Below are 19,393 nucleotides of genomic sequence, written 5' to 3' on the forward strand. Positions count from 1 at the left end.
AAAATTGAAAAGACCCTAAAAAGGATGGAAAATATCCTAAAAGGGCAAAATGAGCAAAACCTAGGGCTAGGAAAGTCAAAGCCATCAAATAGCCATAGAGGTTTGGGATACAAACCAAAGGCTAAGAAGGATGTGCCTAGTTATCATAGGGTTCCATATAGTTATGGAACAAACCCTAGGTTTAGTGGTCAAGTCAAGAATACTAGGAAGTCATCCCTAAGAGTATTTTTGCAACCAAAGTGACTAAGACTTCTAAGAAGTCTAAGAAAGTCACTAACAAGGTCACAAGGGAGGCTATCCCTAGGGTTGACCTAGAAAATGTGACCAAGGCTTCTAAGAAGCCCAACAAGGTCACTAGGAAGGTATCTAAGGAAGTTATCCCTAGTGAGTACCTAGAGCATCCAAGGAGCACCAATAGGTGTTGGGTTCCTAGGAGCATCTTCTCTACCCCATAGATGGGTTAGAGAGTGTCAACTCCAATTAGAAGGGTAGTTAACCCAACTTTGAGGAAATTGACACTCAAGGAGCATTTTCAAGGTTTTTGTTAACCTTTGAAAATGAAATGGAACTATTATTTACTCCTTGAAAGAGTAAAATGTGCCTAGTGGTGAAAATTTGATTTTAATCTTAAAAGGCACATATTGGGAAATTCATAAGAGCTACTAAGTTGGGATTTTGGTATGTTCTTAGGAAATTTAAGGCAATCCGGGCCTTAACTTTGAGGTGCTACTCTTGTGGAAAAATGAAATATGCCAACATTTGAGGATATGCTTAATTTCGATTGGCATAAATTAATCAAGGGAATTAGAAATGCCAATTTAGGTTTTGGCATTTTCTTGAAGCACTTTAGGGCAATCTGGGTTTAAGTTGTAAGTTTAGCTAATGGTTTAAGGATACTTAGATAGTTAATCTAGGTATATTTTATTTATGCTAAATCTTGCCATGATTGTTTGCCCATCATATGCCATGACATCATGTCTATTTTTGCATTCATGACTTATTATGAAAAGACAAAAATACCATGTCATGACATTCATACATCATGTAGCTATAGGATATCTTTCTTTTGAAAGTTATTTTATTTTGATGTATGCCATAACATTATCATGCATTAAGTTTAATTCCTTGTAATTAAGGACAAATGGCATTTAACAACACTTATTAACAAGTGACATCCTTGGTGGATGTCTAATATATATCTAAAATGCCTAGATAGATATGCATGATCCCTAGATTAGGGCAAAACCAAAATCTACATCTCACAAGACCTATAAGATGACTTGTATGTGTTTTAGTGCACATTAGATACAAGTGAGATGTTAGGATGATGAACAAAACTCAAGATGTTGATTTAGTGCATTCTTTTGAGTTTTAGGTTCATCAAAACACATAGTTATGTGTTTTCCCATCATTGGGAAAGCTAATGTACAAGTCATGTGCATTAAGCCCAAGGAATATGGTGGGATATTGGTTTTGAAAATGTTTTCAAAATGATTTTGGAAAACCTTGGTGAAGGCTATCTTTTGATAGTAATCACCATTGAATAGTTAGACACAAACTTGAAGAAAACACTAAAGTTTTTGGAAGTTTTCAAGTTTGTGTCAATCTTTGAAAATATGATGTATTTTCATAGAAAACTATTTTTCCTTGATAGTATATGCCCTAACTAAAGTCTACACGAAATTTCATAATTTTTGGATTTTTGTAGAATTTTCTAGGGGTTTCTGAAGTTGATTGAAATGGAATTTCAGCAACTATCAGAGCTCCGATCGATCCATGGATCGATTGGAGTGCCTGAATCGATCCATGGATCGATTCAGAAGGCAGTTCTCGCGAGCAGTAGCTCGCTGGATCGATCAGTCGATCGATCCAGGGTAGTTTGAATCGATCAGTGGATCGATTCAGCCAGGTTCAATCGATTGGAACCCAACTCCAATCGATCCAAGTTGCTGATTTTGGCTGGGAAAGCCTGATTTCAGCACTTTGAACCTATTTTAGTCAATGTAACCTTTCCAAACCCCTAAATATACATTTGTATACATAAGGAGGGTGTTTTCATGTGAAAACAAGGATGGATTGGTTAAGGAAGGCTAAGTTGAAGTTTAGGTTGAAGTTTGTTTCAAATTTTGAATATTTGAACCTCAAAACTTCTACAATTGGGTTTCCTAAAGGTTTAGGGATTCCAAGTCATTGTTGGTGCAATGACAGAAGTTACCACCATGTCTTTAGGGGGAGGGACTCTTTAAAGACATGAAAATTATTTTTCATAAACCTTGGAAGGTGGTTAACCTTCTGTTAAGAGAATGCTCATGGATGAGCAGTTGAACTTGAAATGGGGAGTGGATATCCTCATTATTTCAAGTGGGAACTCAAGGGGGAACTCAAGTGGTTAGAAAATGCTCAAGGTTGGGTATTTGTCTACATTGAGGGAGAAGTTAAGGATAAATGAAGGGTATGGGACCTTCATTATTGAGTTGATCACAATGAGTAAAATTGTGATCACGATGAGCAACTCTTCAGGGGGAGAGTCTTCAACAAATGGAGTTGTTGAAGTGTGCCCAAAATTGGAGCATAGGTTGATGTGTGTCCAAAGACGGGTTGATGTGTTTTATTAGTAGGGGGTTGATGTGTGCCAATAGGGGGAGAATGAAAGGAAGTAAGTTAGGTTTTCATTACCTAGAGGGAGTTTGCCCTCTTAGGGGGAGAATGAAAAGCTTAACTTATGTGTTCATTACCTAGTGGCATGAAGAAGAAGGCTATAGGATTAGCCTAACTTACATGTGGGATTGTAAGTGTTATTGTGGTATTGTCAAACATCAAAAAGGGGGAGATTGTTGGTGCAAAATCCCTCAGGTCAAGGTTGACCTGGTTAACCAAGCTGAGTCTTGGTTTGAGTTTAGATGTTTGACAATAAGATATTGATCGAAGAAGAGTCAAGTAGGTCAAGGTTGACCGGATACTTGACTAGGAAGTCCTAGTGAGTGAAGCTAGGTAGAAGGAAATCCTAGTGAGTGAAGCTAGGTGGAAATCCTGGTGAGTGAAGCCAGGTGAAAGTCCTAGTGAGTGAAGCTAGGCAGAAGGAAGTCCTAGTGAGTGAAGCTAGGCAGAAGGAAACCCTAGTGAGTGAAGCTAGGTGAACGTCCTGGTGAGTGAAGCCAGGCAAGGAAGGAAATCCAGATGGATCAAGGATGATCGGACATCTGGTGTTGGGAAGTCCAAGTAGGTCAAAGGATTGACTGGATACTTGGCAAGGAAGGAAGTCCAGATGGGTCAAGGTTGACCAGACATCTGGTGGAAGTCCAAGTAGGTCAATGGAGTGACCGGATACTTGGCACGACGAGTAAAAGTCCAAGTGGGTCAAAGGGATTGACCGGACACTTGGTGGGGAGTCCTAGCAGGTCAAGGGAGTGACCAGATGCGAGGCATGATGTACCAACAGGTCAAGGTTGACCGGATGTTGGTTAGGGAGGATTGGGACTTGGTTTTGGGCAAAATCAGTTCGGATCGATCCGTGGATCGATCAGTCGTGGATCGATCGGTGGATCGATCCATTCTTCGATTCAACAGCTTCGGATCGATCCGTGGATCGATCGAGGTCCCGATCGATCGGCCGATCGATCGGGACGATGCTGCACGATAAGCGCCGGATCGATCCGTGGATCGATCGAGCCGCGAATCAGACACTCGGATCGATCCGTGGATCGATCAAGCCTCCATCGATTGCGAACATTCGAATCGATCGGGATCCGACCGATGCGTCGGTTTAAAGCCGCAGGCGAGCGTGGTCTTCGGCAATCGCTTTACTCTTCTCGATTCATTCCAGCTCCTCCACAGCTCTCTACAAGCACGTGATCGCCAGTTCTTGAAGGTTCTTGGAGGCTTTCCAAGTCAAGAGGCGGATCTATTGCAAAAGGAAGAAGTTAGGGTTAGGGTTTTTACTGCACATCTTGTAAGCTTTTGCTTAACTTGTATTTCCCTTTCTTCTTCTTGTACTGAGAGTCTTGTAGGGCTTCTCCGCCCTCGGTAGTTACCGAAAAGGAGTGTTTCATAGTGGAGGGTGCGTGCGTGGTGTGGATCCTTGGATTAGTCACCTCCTTTGGAGGTGGATACCAAGTAAAATCCTAGTGTTAGCGTGGTTGTATTTGTTTCTGTATTTTCCGCTGCATATCCTTGAAGAAACAAGCAACGCCAAGCGACGAGCACGCGACGAGCTATTCACCCCCCCCCTCTAGCTACTTTTGGTCCTAACACAATCAATCAAGTAAAACCAAACTATACTCATATGTGAAGAGATGATTTAAGTCAATCTTGTCTAATAAAATAGCCTAACTTTTTTTTGCCCCTTTTAATTTTATAAATTTCTTCTACTAAAATATATAGGAATAATTTTATAAAATATTTTTTTAGGCAACCTTATATTAGATTCTAAATTCTAAAATTAAATAATTGTAGTTTGTCCCATACTATATGAAAAAGGTAAATAATTAATTTAGGATTTAATTGGTTGGGTCTCATATTTCATCCAAATAATTTAAAATAATAGAACAAGTTTATCGTGGTCCATCGTGCACATATTTATAAATATAGCAAGTCCTTACACTAAGTCTCCATTGTAATTTCTTTACTATTAAATTATAAAATGAGTAAGAGTGAAGTAGATATATTTGTATTGCTTTAAAGTAACAAAAATATAAATTAATAATATTAGTTTTAGTAATAATATTAGAAATAGTAGAAGTATCTCTCTCTATATATGGATATCAATAGATTCTTCTATTAATCTCAAAACTCATTAATAAATTTATCATTTTAAACTACTAGAATAGTTGGGTTAATAACTCATTGAATCGTGGGACAACTGGACTACTAGGCCCCTGTGTTATTTATATTTTTAGATTTAACCGATGGATAAATTAGAAAAACATTGTCTATCTCAGAACTAGTAAAATAATAGAAGATGGATATCTGAATTGTAAAAATAATAATTTATAAAAAAATTTAGAAATTATTATATTAAAATGATTTTCTTATAAATATAATAAGTCTATTTAAAAAAAACTATAATTAAATAAAAACTACATGTAAACTAAACGACATATTTATTTTTTTAAGTAAAAATAGACCTTCTAAATTAGGTAAATTGTCAAAGTTTGTTTTTTTAATAAAAAAAAGTCAAAATGACGTTTCATAATATATTTTATCTCAAGAACACGTAATATCTTAGCAAGTCTTTTCAGGATTATCCTGTATGATATAAAAAGAGATAAATTATAGAAGACTTCATCTAATATATTTAATATAGTAGCACTTTGCATGGATCAAATGATAGATTTTAATTTAACATGACCACATGATCTATTATAATAATACTATATATAAGTATCAATTATGTTAACCAATAAAAGCACTTCAGCATTATTATAGTAATTATGACTGGCTACTATAATAAATGTATAGAAACTATTTTATAATTGCTACCATGTATAACACTTAACACAATATTATTTGCAGTATTATAGTAAGGACTTAGTAGTTTTTACTATTATATAGATGTTTAGATAGCTAATTTTAATTAAGTTGATAATTATATAATAATAATAATAATATTCAGAAATTTAGATTTTAGAATTTATGTTTCAGGCTTTAGCTACAATTGATAGCAACCATCGATAGTTGATTGCTTAACTGTTACAATATAAAATATAGATCATTTTCATTTTAATCAAAAATATTATACACACAACACTATCATATCAAAATATTTGTTTTACCATTTTAATTAAAATTGCTCTAAGTTGGTAAAAATAGATTTTAAATCCTAAATCCTAAATTTTGAACTCTATCCTACTAAAATATTTTTTTTTTATCAATTTAATCAAAATGGTTTAACTTCAACAAAATTATTTGAAAACAGTAGTTGCTACACAATTCTAAAAACTATTAACTAACTACTAGAACAATATAACAATATTATATATTATATGTTATACATAGTAACAGTTAATAGTTATATAATAACTGATAAAGGTAACTGATACCATAGCATTAAAAATAAAATATTTGATGGGCAATTTGTTTTTAAAGAGAGATTTAGATAATTTTGGATGACCTTTGAAATTGCCGAATATTTTTTTTATTAAAATAGACAGATAAATCATAATTAAATTAAACCATGTGTTATAATATATATATACATATATATATTTATTCACCGGAATATAAAATTAATAAAAGTGTGTTACATTTGCTGAGGTAGCGCTCGAGATAACAATTGCGACTTGGACAAGTCACAGCTGACGACGACCGTACCGGCCTTCCTCCACCTCTGCCTCGCTGGCACAATTAAATCATGCGGATAAGTAGAAGCATCACGCAGTTCATCATCCACCCTTGTGCCCGACATCAAATTCTTTGTCTCTAAATTTTTTTGTCTTCGTATTTCCTTATCGATCGGACGGATCAGATTACATTTTAAAGATGTCTTATGCATCACGAGGATATTGCACACATCTTAAAGATGTCATGATGTCTTAAGATGTAATCTGATCCGTCTGATCGACAAGGGACACGGGAACAGAAAAATTTAGGGACAAAAGATTTGATATGCTTATGCCCCCTTCCTCTGTTTACTATAAAAGAAAGAGGGACAGACCGGTGGTAAATTATAGATTCAACACATTATCTGATTTATCATAATTTTTTATAAAGGATGGAGTGATAGACCACGATAGATAACCCCCACGGGTTGGATCAACTGGAAGGATGTCTGACGTTTGCAACGGAGGTTCAGGAGTCGAGGGTCGCTAGTTGTACACGAACGTAAAACCTCGGTCTGCTGTGCTTTAAATTCCACTCGACCCCCAGTCATTTCTCCTGGATCCAGGGGACCGCTAAGGCGACGATTCTACCTTTTACAAAAGTTTACAACCACCATGATTTGAGTGAGTCCCCTTCCTTCTAGACAATAAATTTAAAAAGTAAATAAAAAAAAATAGATTGTGAATTTGAGTTAAGTAAACGCGGAATTACAGGGAGAGAAATGAGACGCAAAAGGAGGCGTCAAAAGGGTTCCCCTCACGTTACAGCAATTTTATATAGAAAGATTTGAGCTGTACTCTGACACCGATAAATAAATCCCTTTCAGTACCGAGATCTCTGAACATTAAGAACAAGATTACCCGTCGAGGAGAAGGAAGCTCCCCGGATCTCGCAGAGCGATGGATCAGTATTCCCCTGCCACCTTCGCCGCCGGAATCGCAGGTGTGTCGGTCCGGCGAAGTACTCTGAGTTTCAGAGGCTCGTCGCTTAGTAATTGCATATCGATGTTGAATTGACGATGACGACGCATGGCTGGCTTTTGATTGTCAGGGAACGTGTTCGCCTTCGTGCTGTTCGTGTCGCCGGTGTGAGTTGTGGTCTTTTCGCTGTGAGTAATTGGTTCGTTTGCAGGGAATGATGATGGTGATGGTACTGCTGGTTCTGTTCAGGCCGACGTTCGGGAGGATCGTCAGGAACCGGTCGACGCAGGAGTTCTCGGGCTCGCCGTACGTGTACTCGCTGATGAACTGCTTGATCTGCATGTGGTACGGGATGCCGTGGGTGGCCGGCGTCGTGCTCGTCGCCACCGTCAATTCCGCCGGCGCCGCCTTCCAGATGGCTTACGTCGCCCTCTTCCTCTTCTACGCGGACCGAACCAGAAAGGTCAGATCTCGCCATCGTGGTCGGTTTGTCTAATTCGTATCATCTGTCCCTAAATTTCTTTGTCCCCGTGTTTTTTATCGATCGGACGGATCAGATTACATTTTAAGACATCATAATATCTTTAAAATGTGTGCAGTATCCTCATGATGTGCAAGATATCTTTGAAATGTAATCTGATCCATTCGATCGATAAAGAGACACAAAGATAAAAAAATTTGAGGACAAAGGATTTAAACACCTGTTTGTCTGGGTCTCTTTGCTCTGTTTTGAGAAAGGAATTTGGGAAAAAAATAGAAAAAAGACAAAATAAATAATAATAATAATAATAAAGTCAAAAATGAAAAGAGGATTTTGTTTTTTATAATCCCTTTGAAAATGACACAATTATGTATCATCTCCTATCCCATGCATTAGAATTTTCTTCATATAATTTCTAGTTTAAAATCATAATATTTTGTTTATATGTATTGTAGATAAGGATTGCAGTGATGCTCATAGCTGTTCTTTGCGCCTTCGCGGCTATTGTTTACCTAAGCTTGGAGTTCTTAGATAAGCCAGCGTGGAAAGCATTAGTCGGATACTTGAGCGTTGCTTCACTGATCTCCATGTTTGCTTCTCCATTGTTCATCATGGTAGGCCTCGCAATTTGTTTATCGATACTCTCGGTATTGCGGTTATTGCAATTCCTAACCATTTGCCTCCAATTTGTGTTTAGAATTTGGTGATCAGGACTAGAAGTGTGGAGTTCATGCCATTCTACTTATCCCTTGCCACATTCTTGATGAGCCTATCTTTCTTTGCATATGGAGGGCTATTGCATGACTACTTCATATATGTAAGAACAATTCAATTCTTTATTATTTTTTTAAAAAAAACATTTTTTTCATTAAATTAAACCATAAAGTCAACTTTGTTGGCAGATTCCAAATGGGATTGGAACTCTATTGGGTGCCGTGCAATTGCTCGTGTATGGCTACTACAGCAGGAAAACAGAAGAGGAGTCTACTTTGCCATTGTTGCCTTGAAAATAAATAAATAAATAGAATGTGTATTCATTAATTATTCTTTTGATTTGATTGATGAATCAAATAATTGGGGGCAAACATTATTTTGATCTTCGTCATCTGTATCAATAAAATAATTATTTAAATTTGATTTATTATTTTTTTTGGTTTAAGTTTATTTGAGGTTAATTTAGATGGTTTGAATTGTTAATTTGATTGTGTTAAGACATTTACATATTGCTCCTGAACAATTCATAATATCTATTTGATCTTAATTCGAAAGTTGATAAGATGGATGTTGGGGATGTGATATTTATGTTAACCTCCGATGGATTTCACTCCAACCTACAACACAAGCAACGTCAGTACTGAGCCAAGGAAGGGGTCCTCGGTGAAGACATTTCGATGCTCAAGTCAGTCTCCTGCGAAACAAGAAGAAAAAGAAACAACAAGAACGGTAACGTAACAGTAAATATCACATGTAATATATACCTCTATTGATGCTTGGACCCCCTTTATATAGAGTTCCGGAAGCGCGTATACACGCTTCCCAAGATGAACACGCATCTCAAATCTTTCCCTAAAATGACATGTCAGTAAAGTATCATTGACACAGTACCTTAACGAATCGAAGATATCTCTGAAGTGACAGTGGAAGCTTCTGTCGTACGATCCTCTGTCTGACTATGTCGTCTGTCAGCAGCACTAGCTCCTAAAAGGATATCAAAAGATATCTTGCTATGTCTGTGGCTTGTCCGAGCGAAATAGTCGCTCGGCCAGAACTCCACTGTTCACGTGCTATCTGTTGTCGGGCCGAGCGGGATAGCCGCTCGACCGGAAGTCCACTGTCTTTGTGATCCGTCGCTGAGCTAAACGGGATAACTGCTCAATCGTAAGTTCACTGTCCGCGTGCTCGGCTGATGTTGAGCCTGCTGCTAGACCGAGCGGAGAAGTCGCTCGGTCAGAACTCCACTGTCCACGTGCTTGGCTGATGTTGAGCTTGCTACTAGGCTGAGAAGGGTAGCCGCTTGGTCGAAGTCGAACTCTGTCGGTCATGCTTTGTTGTCTTGCCAAGCGAGGTGACGCTCAGCCAAAGTTGAACTCCTGATGTCCTGCCGAGCGAGATGGCCGCTCGGCTCGACTTCTGCGTGCCATCTCCCTTGAGTGTCGGTTCGCTCGCTCCCTATGTCGAAGACGGGTTGGATTCTAATACCCGGTTTGAGCATGATTTTCTCGATCGGTCAATATCGTTCATCCATTAATTATCTTGACTTTGACTTCCACCGTGATAATAAGGTGGGGCATTCATCATTACCGTATCACTATTAATTTTTAATTTATTTATTTAATTGAATGAGTTATTCAAATTTATCTATTTAATAGAAATACTTCTTTTCAGTGATGTTCCTTTACTAGTTCTATATTTATTTACGAACTCATTCTATATCTCATTATTTGAGACATTCAAAAACAAAATAATTATTTCATTATAAAGTGCATTATTTTTAGAAATAAAATAGGAGAATCATCAAAACTAAAAAATAAAATACTAAATGTAACAAATTAATCTTAAAAATTATATTTAAGTTTGGAGACTATCGCATGCATGGATTTGCAAACATTAGAGGTTACTCTTACAATTTTCTAATTTTTAAGGGGCTTTAGAGAGAAATATGCAATCTTTGGGGAGCGAAATGAAGATTTTCTAATTTCGAATCATTTACCTTGTAACGGGTGTTATAAGTTATAACGGGCATTATTTTATCGCTTTTTTTCTTCTGTTTTTTGAATATATCGGCCATGGTCCGAGCTATTCCTGTCACTTCGTGCAGTTTTCGCCATTGTTGGATCTGTGGTCTCCGCAACGACAGGTGCTTGCTCCTCCGATTCCCGACACTATTCGATTGTTCTATCGCGTTTAATCTGTGCCCGAAACGGATGTTCTGATCTCCTCTTCGCTTTCCGAACTCCGTCGATTTGTTCTGGTTTCAGACAATCCCACCTAGATCTTGTTGCTCCCCTTTTGTTTCGCGTTTTTTGAAATTTTCCTTTGAGGTAAGAACCGAAGGTAATGTTCTTTGTTAGTGTTTTGATTTCTTTTTACCTGAAACTTTTCCCTATTCTATCCCTTTTCAAAAATTGTTTTTTCTTTTTCACTCTCACTGTCTCCATTTGGAGAAAATTTAGACTTAGTTTGTGTGTTGTTATTTGCTGATCATCCAATGCGGGATTCTTTTTTAACGTCATCTATCTCCTTGATCCGTGTTCTACTTTCGCGTACTTGTATTGTATATTTGTACGATCGTTTGGTTCGTTCCACTGACAATTTGTGACGAGATAAGTGGCTGCACAATTTAATGATTTGAACTTCGTGTTGCAGCTTCAAATCATGGTGAAAACCACCGAGTACTATGATATCTTGGGGGTTAGAGTTGATGCGTCTGATGCTGAGATCAAGAAGGCCTATTACATTAAGGTAATAGGAGCTTCCTCTGATAAAGATATACTTTTGTTTCGTTTCCACGTATTCGTTTAAAAGACAATGCTGTTTAATCATGCCTCAAAACAGTATGAAAATCCTCTATACAAGTAAAATGGTTCCCAATAATAAGTTGTCGATTAGTTTAACTCTTTGTAGATCCAAACTGTCATAAAAGTATTAAACTTGTAAGAATGGTGATGTTCTATTTTCAATAATTCACATGTAATTTTAAAAACTATTGTTGAAAAACTTTGGTTGTAGATAGGTTGGAATGATGACTTGCTAATTTGTATCAACTGACAACCCCAATGCCTAATCACTTTCCTTAAAGCTTTATTCATTCCATTAATGACTTGCTAATTTGTATCAACTGACAACCCCAATGCCTAATCACTTTCCTTAAAACTTTATTCATTCCATTAATGTCGTCTGACGGGCTCTAATTTCCTCTAGGAAAAGATGAGATCATCAATTCTTATGTGATTTGCATAGGGGCTCATGGTCCACTTTACTTAGAAACAAGGTTGTTTGAATCCTTCGGTTGTTTTAAGATTGAGCCTGCATTTCAAATCTGATATCTTATTTTCATTTGTTTATGTCAAATCTTCAACTTATAAAGAACAACTCTACTAATGTTTCAGTTCCGGTCCTGAACTCCCTCGAAGAATACTTATCTGTGTTTAATGGTTACTGGATTAGTCAGGTTTTACCAGTCCCATTAAGTTTTGTCGATCCAGACCAATTGGTTAAACTGGATAACGAGAAACTCCAACATTAGCACTTCTGATATTAAACAATCTTTCACTTGATTTACTTGATCTAACATTTGAATATGTTATACCTGTCTGTAATGGATCGATTCCATTTAGTTTATTTTCTTGATTTTATTTCCTAACAATTTTCCTAGTATTTACCTACTTGTATCATCTTTTACTATCTGAAAGATGCTTCTAATTCTTCACAGTATGAATCTAATTGTTCGTTTGGTTTGGTGGTTGAATAAGATATAACAGAATGGAAAAGGAACAAGAAAGCAGATAAAAAATGGCCATCATGTCTTTTTTTTTAACTTCATTTGGTCAAAGGAATGGAACAGTAAAAGAGATTAGTAAACCTGTACACAAGAAACATAATATGTGATGGCAGAAGTAGTAATATGGCATTAAATATTATTTTCGATACTCATCGCTTATCACACAATTCAAGAAGAGAATCCCACAATAGAAAAATGAATTCGGGATGTTTGATGAGATATCATGTTGTGCTTGGAGAATATGCCCGGGGAACCATGGATCTTTAAGATAGGAGCCTGACTCTAGTACAAATTTGAAAGCAATAGAAGAGTATTATTCAATAGAACAGAGAATAGTATACCCATATATAAAAAATTCCAACCCATTATATATTGGCTGAACTAGTAATGTGGGTATGTGGATTTGCACTGTAACTCTAACACCTTAATTCAATACAATTTTAAACTTAAACTTCTATGTGAACCTGTAGCTGTCACTTTGACCCAACATTGTTTATGTAACTGGATCCACTTTCTATATTCTATAGATTCCTTTTATTGTAAAAAAAAAAAAAGAATGAGCCTATTTCTCGATGGCCCAATAAGACCTCTTGTTGCGGCCACAAATAGGCAACCTTGGTGAACCACTAAAATTTTTCATCTTCTCCTGTTTGATCTTATTCTGTGTTCTCATACACCTTATTTATTTATTTATTTATTTTTAAATCGCTTGCTTTTTGCCGATGGTGTTTGACTCCTAAGATGTTTTAATATCCTATGTATTTGATTTCTGTATAAGGGATTTAATAATTTTATATTGCTAAAATGAAGGTCATAAAGTTATGAATAAATGAAAACTGCTTATATGAAATGTGTGAATTTATTGTTTGAACATTGCTGATTATTTATTGCCATTGATCATTTCTGACAACTATACAATTTTCCCATATGATGCTTAAATTGAATGGCCAGATCCCTATTACTTTATAGCAGTTTGTTCCCTCTAGTTAAACTTATGACATCACCACAAGGATTTTGATCTTTTGGATTGCTATTTTTGTCTCTTGGAATTTAGGCAAGACTGGTGCACCCTGATAAAAATCCCGGAGATCCACAAGCTGCACACAACTTCCAGGTGCTTCCCTTCGATGATTCCTAAAGTAATAGTACAATTACCGAATTTTCTACATGAACAAGCTGTAATTGGTTTAGTCTGTACAAAACAATGAGTTTTTTTTGTTTTAAGTATCTGCACAAGTTTTATTTGATCCGAAGATACTTAGAAAGAGATATAACTAAACTAATATATTTAAGATTCATTTTTCCTCTGTATTTCATCACTGTCTGATCGAAATAGTTTGCTATTGAAGATACTTGGAGAGGCTTATCAAGTCTTGAGTGATCCTTTGAAACGCGAAGAGTATGACAAGCATGGAAAGGAAGGTTTTTCCCAGTAAGTTCATAAAAATGTTTTTTATACAATAAATCTTCACTGAGATAGCTCTGGCATTTTCACTTATTCTACTAATGCTTTTTTTTCTAAGTTACTAATATGCTAGTGAATTTAATATGTTAGAGATTCCATGGTAGATCCTGCTACCGTCTTCGGCATGATGTTTGGAAGTGATTTCTTTGAAGATTATATTGGACAACTGGCTCTAGCAACCATTGGTTCAGTAGAAGCAGAAGAAGAATCACAAACTTCAGACAACCGAAGACAAAGAGTGCAAGAGAAAATTAAGGTATCGTTAGTCTTGGAGCATTCCTTTAATCACCTGGTTAGATAACTCTCATAAAATCAAGTATTGTTGCCACGCTACTTGTGCACTCAGCTCATGTGAGACTTTCTATGCTGTTACTCGTAACGGTATATATTGATCTTCTGAAATTATACGTACTGTTGCTTTAGAACTGGAAAGAAATAGGGACATGTTGCTTTAGTACGATGATAATTTGTCGGTCTGTCATATTCAGTTGCACTGCCTAATCATTAAGATTCAATGTCTCATGAATGTATTTCCTTTGTACTGCAGAATTTTTATCAATTCTCTAATGTTTGCGATCTAATAACATAAAAGGCCATTTTTACTAATAAAGAGCTTTGCTGGTTTGCCATATCTATCCTGTGATAATTTCTATATCTCAAACTGCAGGAGCTACAAAAAGAAAGAGAACAGAAACTAATCCAAGCTCTGAAAGATCATCTTCATCTATATGTCTCAGAGCAAGAAAATGAATTTGTCGATTGGGCAAACTCTGAAGCTCGTCGTCTGTCGCAAGCTGGTGCCTCCTTATTTCTTCTCTTTATATATTTTTTTTTGTAAGGCATGCAATTCAGAATAAGTGCTTAATATCAAACTACACTTAGTAGTTTTCAGTTTCACAGTAACCTAATACCACACCCAACACATTAAGAAAGTAATGGACCTTTGCATCAAACAATAGTTTGATCACCATTGTTATCAATATGGACTAGCCTTTCTTTATCAAATTGCCACCTGATAAACTGAAATAGCTATTTTTAGCTTTTGGGGAGGCTATGCTGCATACTATAGGATACATATATGCTAGACAAGCTGCTAGGGAAATTGCAAAGAGCAAGGGATACATGGGCATGCCATTTGTAGCTGAATGGGTAAGAAATAAGGGTCACAATGTGAAATCCCAAGTTAACGCAGCATCAGGTACTTGTTTGATTTCCTAATATATATTTTTTCTTTTTTTTTCCCTTGAGCTTTGAGATTTTTTTCTCTCACTGTAGGGGCAATTGCATTGATCCAGCTTCAGGAAAGGGCAAAAAAAGAAGCACAGGATGGTGAGGATCTGGTGAGGACCATGGAAGAGAAAAAAGACGCTATGCTTAGCTCGCTGTGGAAGATTAATGTGCTCGACATAGAATCCACTCTTTCACACGTCTGTCAGGCAGTAAGTACTGTATGCATATAAGTCATGCACCACATTGCATTGCATCTGGAATAAGGTCGAAAGTAGATACTGTAAATTCCTACGTTGAACTAGTGTTTATACGATAATAACTATGAAGTGCCAGAACGTGCTTCAGATTTTTTTAAAGAGAGTAATTAAATGCTTGATTGAATCCAGGTTCTGAGGGACAATACAGTTTCTAAGGATGTACTTAAGTTACGAGCCACGGCATTGAAGAAGTTGGGGACAATTTTCCAGGTAAAAAACTACTTCATTCTTGATGTACTGCTGATCTCTAGCTCCTTTGCACTGCTGCATCCTGAATCCTGATAGGTTCAGTATTAGATGAAATATATAATAAATCAAAAATGTAATGTGGAGTTTGAACACCTCATTTTCAATGCCACTATCCACTCTCACATGCACCTTATTGTGGCCTCCCCTAGTATTGGTAACTCCAACTCTCTTTTTGATAATCTAAATGTTCAGTTTAGTCTAATTAATCTTGAAAATAGACAATCTTCCTCTCTAATTGGCCGAAGAATAAACTTATACAAACTTGGTCCTCTTATTATCCTTCTGAATATTTTATGGAGGCAGTCCAACTCCAATCCTTACACCCAGGGCAAAGGTATTTTTTTTAAGATTTGTATTTTTTTTAGATCAAAAGTTGGTCTAGAGAATGTTGGTATTTTTTTTTTAAGATTTGAATAGTGGTTGGACAATTAATTTAAAATAAATATGATTCTTTTATGCTCTAATTAGAAATTAATGAGTTAGAAATATATGTCATCAAGCAATACTCAAAAGGATGAGTTTCAAATGCTTAGTATATAATATAAAGAAACAACTCTTTAAATGCTTTTAAGCTTATATTATATATAGGCATTGATAACTAAGTTACATTCTATTTAGAACATCTCCAGCATGCATCCAAATTAATTCAAATTGTGCAAGTTAATAGAAGTAAATTAGGTTGGCTTTATAATTCATTTTGCTTACTGTGATTTTGCCATGATATTACTAATCAATAATAACACGAAAATGTCTCCAAATTAAAATCTCTATCGCACCAGTATTTTTTTTGTGGTTATCATTGGAATGAAATTGTAGTCTTAATATCAAATATATCAGGGTGCAAAGGCTGATTATAGGAGAGAAAGCAGCCTTCGAGTGGAAACTGACAACCGCGATATCACCAATCCAAAACTCAATTAGCATTTCAAACTTATCAAATTGCTCTTTTTATTGGTTAAGGAAATCTATATTGTCATGTGAAGAAGTTCATTCTTTTATAGGCTTACTTGTACTTCATAACCTGTGTCTCTAATGGCACCATGCTAGCCTAAGATTTCTTGTGTTGGATTTATTTGCTTAACTGGTCATATATTAAAAACTATAGATTTGGAGAATAAATTCTACATCCTAGTTTCATATGGCTAACTTTAACTTTTTGTGGTTTGTGCCTCCATCAAAGTCCAATAGTTTGATTCATGTTATTGGTAATGTATAAGTTTGATGCTGAAACATGGAAGAAAAATCAATGTTATACATATAAAAGCCTTGTATATAAAGGAAGAAAAAAATATGAGGAAAGGCTTGGCATTTTAAGCTCAGAAGAAGTATTGAAAATTTGAAATCAATGAAAATGCCTCATCTGTTGAGAGAGAAGTGATTCTTCATCATAGCTTGAAGCTCCATCTGGAAACAAGAGAAGTGGAGCCAAGCACCAAAGCATTCAAAAAGAAAGATTTGTCATGTTTGCGACAAAAAAACATATGAAACTCCAGATCAATAGTCACTAGCCAGCAAACCATAAGGATGACAAATCTTTGGTGATAGATCTGTAAATCCAGAATCATGCTTACAAATCACTAGAAAAGTTCATCAAGGATTAGCAAAAAGGCCAACCTAGGATGAACTAACAACTTAGAGTAAAAATTCATAGCTCAGAAGATGCAAATCAGATCACGGACGCTGGATCTCACATGTCCAGACATATACAAATAGCATCATTCATCATAGCTAAAAGAGTAAAATAGCATACGCTTTTACTGATGGAACTGTATGATTCATGCTAAAGCAAACGAAGATCGGCTCGAAGATTCAAACTGACCTCATTCTTTTTTCCTTCATCGAGAACGATGACTCGAGAAATAATCCATGAGCAGAAGCAACGCAGGCGGAGAGAGCGTGAAGCGGAGCAATGCACCGGCCGAATCTTTAAAGCAGTCAATTTAGGGTTTCTTGGAGCAGATTAACGGGCCTGGAGTGGACCAGGCTGGTCCGACAAAATATTAAATTTAGTTCAGCTTTTTACTTAACCACTTAACTAAGGGGTACTTGGTTAGATGGAATCAGAATAGGAAATGAAAAATTTATGCTTGGTTTGGAAAATTGATGATGGATCTCATAAATTCAATCCTTCAAATATAGAAATTAACTATTACTTAGCCCATTGTGGGTATGGAAACATCTCCATTCTCATTTCTCACTTCTATCATTCTCATTCTCATTCCCTCCTAGAGTCGTCAATTTGAGTTAGGCCCGTCGGGTTGGTCCATCCCGTCAAACAATTTAAGTAGGTTGGGTTAGAATTTTATCAACCCAAGTCCACCATGGGTCGATCCGTCTAGGTTCGCGACCCGCATGGGTCGGCCCGCGATGGGCTTGGGTTGGCCCGCAGGTTGAGAAACACATGTAACCTATGTTTTTTTGTCAATTTATTATTATTTTTATTATAATTTTGAAATAAAAATATTACTTCTCATCCCACATAACTATTCGTTGTTCATTTATATTTAAAATACATGTTTATGGATACATTTACTTGATGAAACATTTCCAAAATAAAACGTTAAAAATATGAAACATTTTTATTTTTTAAAAAAAAAATTGATGGGCCCGCGGGTTGGCCCGCCAAACCCGCAACTCGCCTTAGATTGAGTTGGGTTGGAAATTTCCTAACCCGCCAAGTTGACGGGTCAACCCGTCCCACCCTGCCAAATGGTTGGCCCGCCATGGGTTGGCCCGTTTGACAGCTCAACTCATGGGAGCAAGTAGAAAAATAATACAACCAACTTGATTAACCAAACTCATACACTTAGGATTAGGTTTATTTTTTGCTTAGAATGGTTAGATGAAAAAGGTTTACCAAGCCCTACAACATAGCATCGGAATGGATTGGGATGATAGTACGCCAAGGAAGCTTTGTCGAAGACATGTCTAGGCTGAATATGAAATTCTACCTGGTGCACTAGATTTAGTGGATATGACCGAAGCTACCCTAGTCAAACATGGGCTAGTTGGACCAAAATTTAGTATTAAGTTCTTTGAGCGGGAACAATTTGGAAAGTCTTCCGCAAGTGGTCCACCGTTGATACACAAGAAGGTCATAAGCCTCACCACTGAACTAAAAGCGTATCCTTAGGAAGCTTGCTTGATTAACCCAAAGTTAAGTTTGAATCTAACATGAGTTCAATAACCTTTTTCAAACCTAATTAAATTTCAAATCTAATTAAAATTTAAAAATTATTTTAAACTTAATTAAAAAATTATTTTAAACTTAATTAAAAAATTTATTTTAAAAAATTATTTTAAACTTAATTAAAAAAATTATTTTAAACTTAATAAAAAAATTATTTTAAACTTAATTAAAAAATTTATTTTAAAAAATTATTTTAAACTTAATTAAAAAAATTATTTTAAACTTAATTAAATTTTTTTTAAAACTTAATTAAAATTATTTTTAAAAACATAAATAAAATTATTTTTTTTTAAAAAAAACTTAATTAAAATTATTAAAATAAAAACTTATTTATTTTTAAAACTTTATTAAAAATTTAATTAAATTATTTTAAAAACTTAATTAAATTTCTTAAAAACTTAATTAAATTTCTTTTAAAACTTTATTAATTTTTTTTAAAAAAAAAACTTTGCTAAACTTAATTCTAATTAAAACTAAAATTAAATTAGCACTCAATTAAACTCAAACTTAATTTTTAAAATTATAAATCGTAAACTTAAAGGAAAACTAAATCAACTATAAATTCATAACTAAATGATTAATCAATTAATTAAACTTGAAATCACTAATTAATTAATTAATTTTTTTAACAATTAATCTTGAAATTTATAAATAAAACATAAATAAATAAATTTAATAATAATAATAATAATAATAATAATAATAATAAACTTAAACTTAACTTAACTAAATTCAAGGTTAATAAATTAATTCATTTAAACTTAAACTAAAACTTAAAGTAA

At 35.4% G+C, this 19,393-nt stretch overlaps 2 protein-coding genes across 3 annotated transcripts; both read left to right on the forward strand.

Annotated features, from left to right (window-relative positions):
• The first annotated feature begins 7,101 nt into the window (after positions 1 to 7,101).
• Positions 7,102 to 8,874, forward strand: LOC121978031 (bidirectional sugar transporter SWEET2a-like). The gene is made up of 6 exons (XM_042530425.1): positions 7,102 to 7,260; positions 7,369 to 7,405; positions 7,488 to 7,701; positions 8,175 to 8,333; positions 8,417 to 8,536; positions 8,622 to 8,874. Exons 1-6 carry the CDS (start codon positions 7,218 to 7,220, stop codon positions 8,724 to 8,726), a joined length of 678 nt encoding a protein of 225 aa, XP_042386359.1. The 5' UTR covers positions 7,102 to 7,217; the 3' UTR covers positions 8,727 to 8,874.
• A 1,583-nt stretch (positions 8,875 to 10,457) lies between these two features.
• LOC121977054 (chaperone protein dnaJ 10-like) lies at positions 10,458 to 16,545 on the forward strand. Of its 2 annotated transcripts, none has more exons than XM_042529549.1 (10): positions 10,458 to 10,576; positions 11,086 to 11,181; positions 13,275 to 13,334; positions 13,570 to 13,652; positions 13,776 to 13,941; positions 14,353 to 14,482; positions 14,725 to 14,883; positions 14,961 to 15,124; positions 15,302 to 15,382; positions 16,259 to 16,545. In XM_042529549.1, the coding sequence occupies exons 2-10, from the start codon at positions 11,095 to 11,097 to the stop codon at positions 16,340 to 16,342; spliced, it is 1,014 nt and encodes a 337-aa protein (XP_042385483.1). In that variant the 5' UTR covers positions 10,458 to 10,576; positions 11,086 to 11,094; the 3' UTR covers positions 16,343 to 16,545. The 2 variants fall into 2 exon arrangements, with proteins under 2 accessions (XP_042385483.1, XP_042385484.1); XM_042529550.1 differs by lacking the exon at positions 10,458 to 10,576 and adding an exon at positions 10,615 to 10,760.
• Positions 16,546 to 19,393: the final 2,848 nt, after the last annotated feature.

This window comes from Zingiber officinale, chromosome 4B (assembly GCF_018446385.1).
Source record: "Zingiber officinale cultivar Zhangliang chromosome 4B, Zo_v1.1, whole genome shotgun sequence".
NCBI lineage: Eukaryota > Viridiplantae > Streptophyta > Magnoliopsida > Zingiberales > Zingiberaceae > Zingiber > Zingiber officinale.